The sequence below is a fragment of the Austrofundulus limnaeus genome, unplaced genomic scaffold (assembly GCF_001266775.1).
Source record: "Austrofundulus limnaeus strain Quisiro unplaced genomic scaffold, Austrofundulus_limnaeus-1.0 Scaffold1119, whole genome shotgun sequence".
Taxonomy (NCBI): Eukaryota; Metazoa; Chordata; class Actinopteri; order Cyprinodontiformes; family Rivulidae; genus Austrofundulus; species Austrofundulus limnaeus.
Window position 1 is genome coordinate 3265 of NW_013953521.1, and position 1580 is coordinate 4844.

Genomic DNA, 1580 nt, shown 5'->3' on the forward strand with positions numbered 1-1580 from the left:
AAACAAAACAACCAAACTAAACAAACAAAACAACCAAACAAAACAAACAAACAAAACAAACAAACTAAACAAACAAAACAAACTAACTAAACAAACAAAACAAACAAACTAAACAACCAAACAAAACAACTAAACAAAACAACCAAACTAAACAAACAAAACAACCAAACAAAATAAACAAACAAAACAAACAAACTAAACAAACAAAACAAACTAACTAAACAAACAAAACAAACAAACTAAACAACCAAACAAAACAACTAAACAAAACAACCAAACTAAACAAACAAAACAACCAAACAAAACAAACAAAACAAATAAACAAAACAAACAAAACAACTAAACTACAATAATCCTCTTACACAACTGACACTTTATATAATGAAGACAGACCCATCTCAAGCAGCTTACTGCAGACCCGGGCATCATGATGTTGTTGTTGTTGTTGTTGTTGTTGTTGTTATTGTTGTTGTTGTTGTTAAGTAGAAATTACTTCTCGATCATTACTTTGTTTTAATTTGATTCTCAGCCTGAAAATAAAAAGATCCAAATGATTCACAAAAACATTTTGATTCAGAAACACAATCTAAAAAGAATAAAATAATAACCTGAACATGAACATTTCTGAAGAATCTTTTATTTTGAAATCTTTACAAACTTTAACAAACATCCATTGGTTAACAAGGTTCTGTTCAGTTCTCTGGTTCCAAAGGTTCTACTGATCCTGCTGGTTCTAAACTCTTATTTCTGGTTGAGCCAGCTGAAGGAGAAGACGTGTTTGGGACCGTCTCTGTCCTCAGGATCACTCTGTTCATCGGACTGAAAGACGAGGAAAGTTTCAAACAGTTACCATGGAGACAAAGATGTGACCCGATTCAACCAAAGAACCAATCAAAACACGAGTCTGAAGTCACGTGACTAAACATGATACCTGAGTGATGGATCTGTTGGGAGGAAGGGGCAGAGGGGCGATGACCTGACTCAATGATGATGATGATGAAGATGATGATGATGATGAGTGGGTGGGGCTCCTTGTCTGTGCCGTCTCTGATGGTTTCTGAGGGGGCGTGGCTAAGCTGAGAAGTGAAGGTGAAGGCTGCTGATTGGCTGCTGCTGGTGGTACCAGTTGTTGTGACTCAGAGTGACTTCCTGTCTCGGACCCCCGATGCTCTGCCTCTTCCTCACTGTCCTCATCATCTTCCTCAACTGAAGGAAAACACCTCATTAATATTAATGATGTAATCATTCTGCTGTGTGATTGGTCAGAGACAACGTTTACCTTTGATGAAGTCAATGTCCATCAGAACTCTCCTCTGATGCTCAAAGTTGGCCTTGAAGTGCTCCATGTTCTCATAACCAGGCTGGACCTTGTCCAGGTGAGACGTGTCTGTGGCCTGCACCATCCTGGCCAGGACAAAACAACAACAACAACAACAAGATAAACAACAAATAAACATGAGTCAGAGCAGGAGAAAACAACAACAACAACAAGACAAACAACACATAAACATGAGTCAGAGCAGGAGAAAACAACAACAACAAGAAGACAAACAACACATGAACATATACAATATAACAAA

At 37.7% G+C, this 1580-nt stretch overlaps 1 protein-coding gene across 1 annotated transcript in view; it reads right to left on the minus strand.

Moving 5' to 3' along the window:
* Positions 1–617: 617 nt before the first annotated feature.
* The window catches only part of LOC106534229 (E3 ubiquitin-protein ligase TRIM63), a gene marked incomplete at its 5' end in the record, with an annotated part of 10472 nt that continues 9509 nt past the window's right edge, over positions 618–1580 (minus strand). Inside the window, 3 exon segments of the mRNA XM_014030799.1 lie at positions 618–819; positions 932–1206; positions 1280–1404. Of these exon segments, the coding sequence (XP_013886253.1) occupies positions 742–819; positions 932–1206; positions 1280–1404 (478 nt within the window).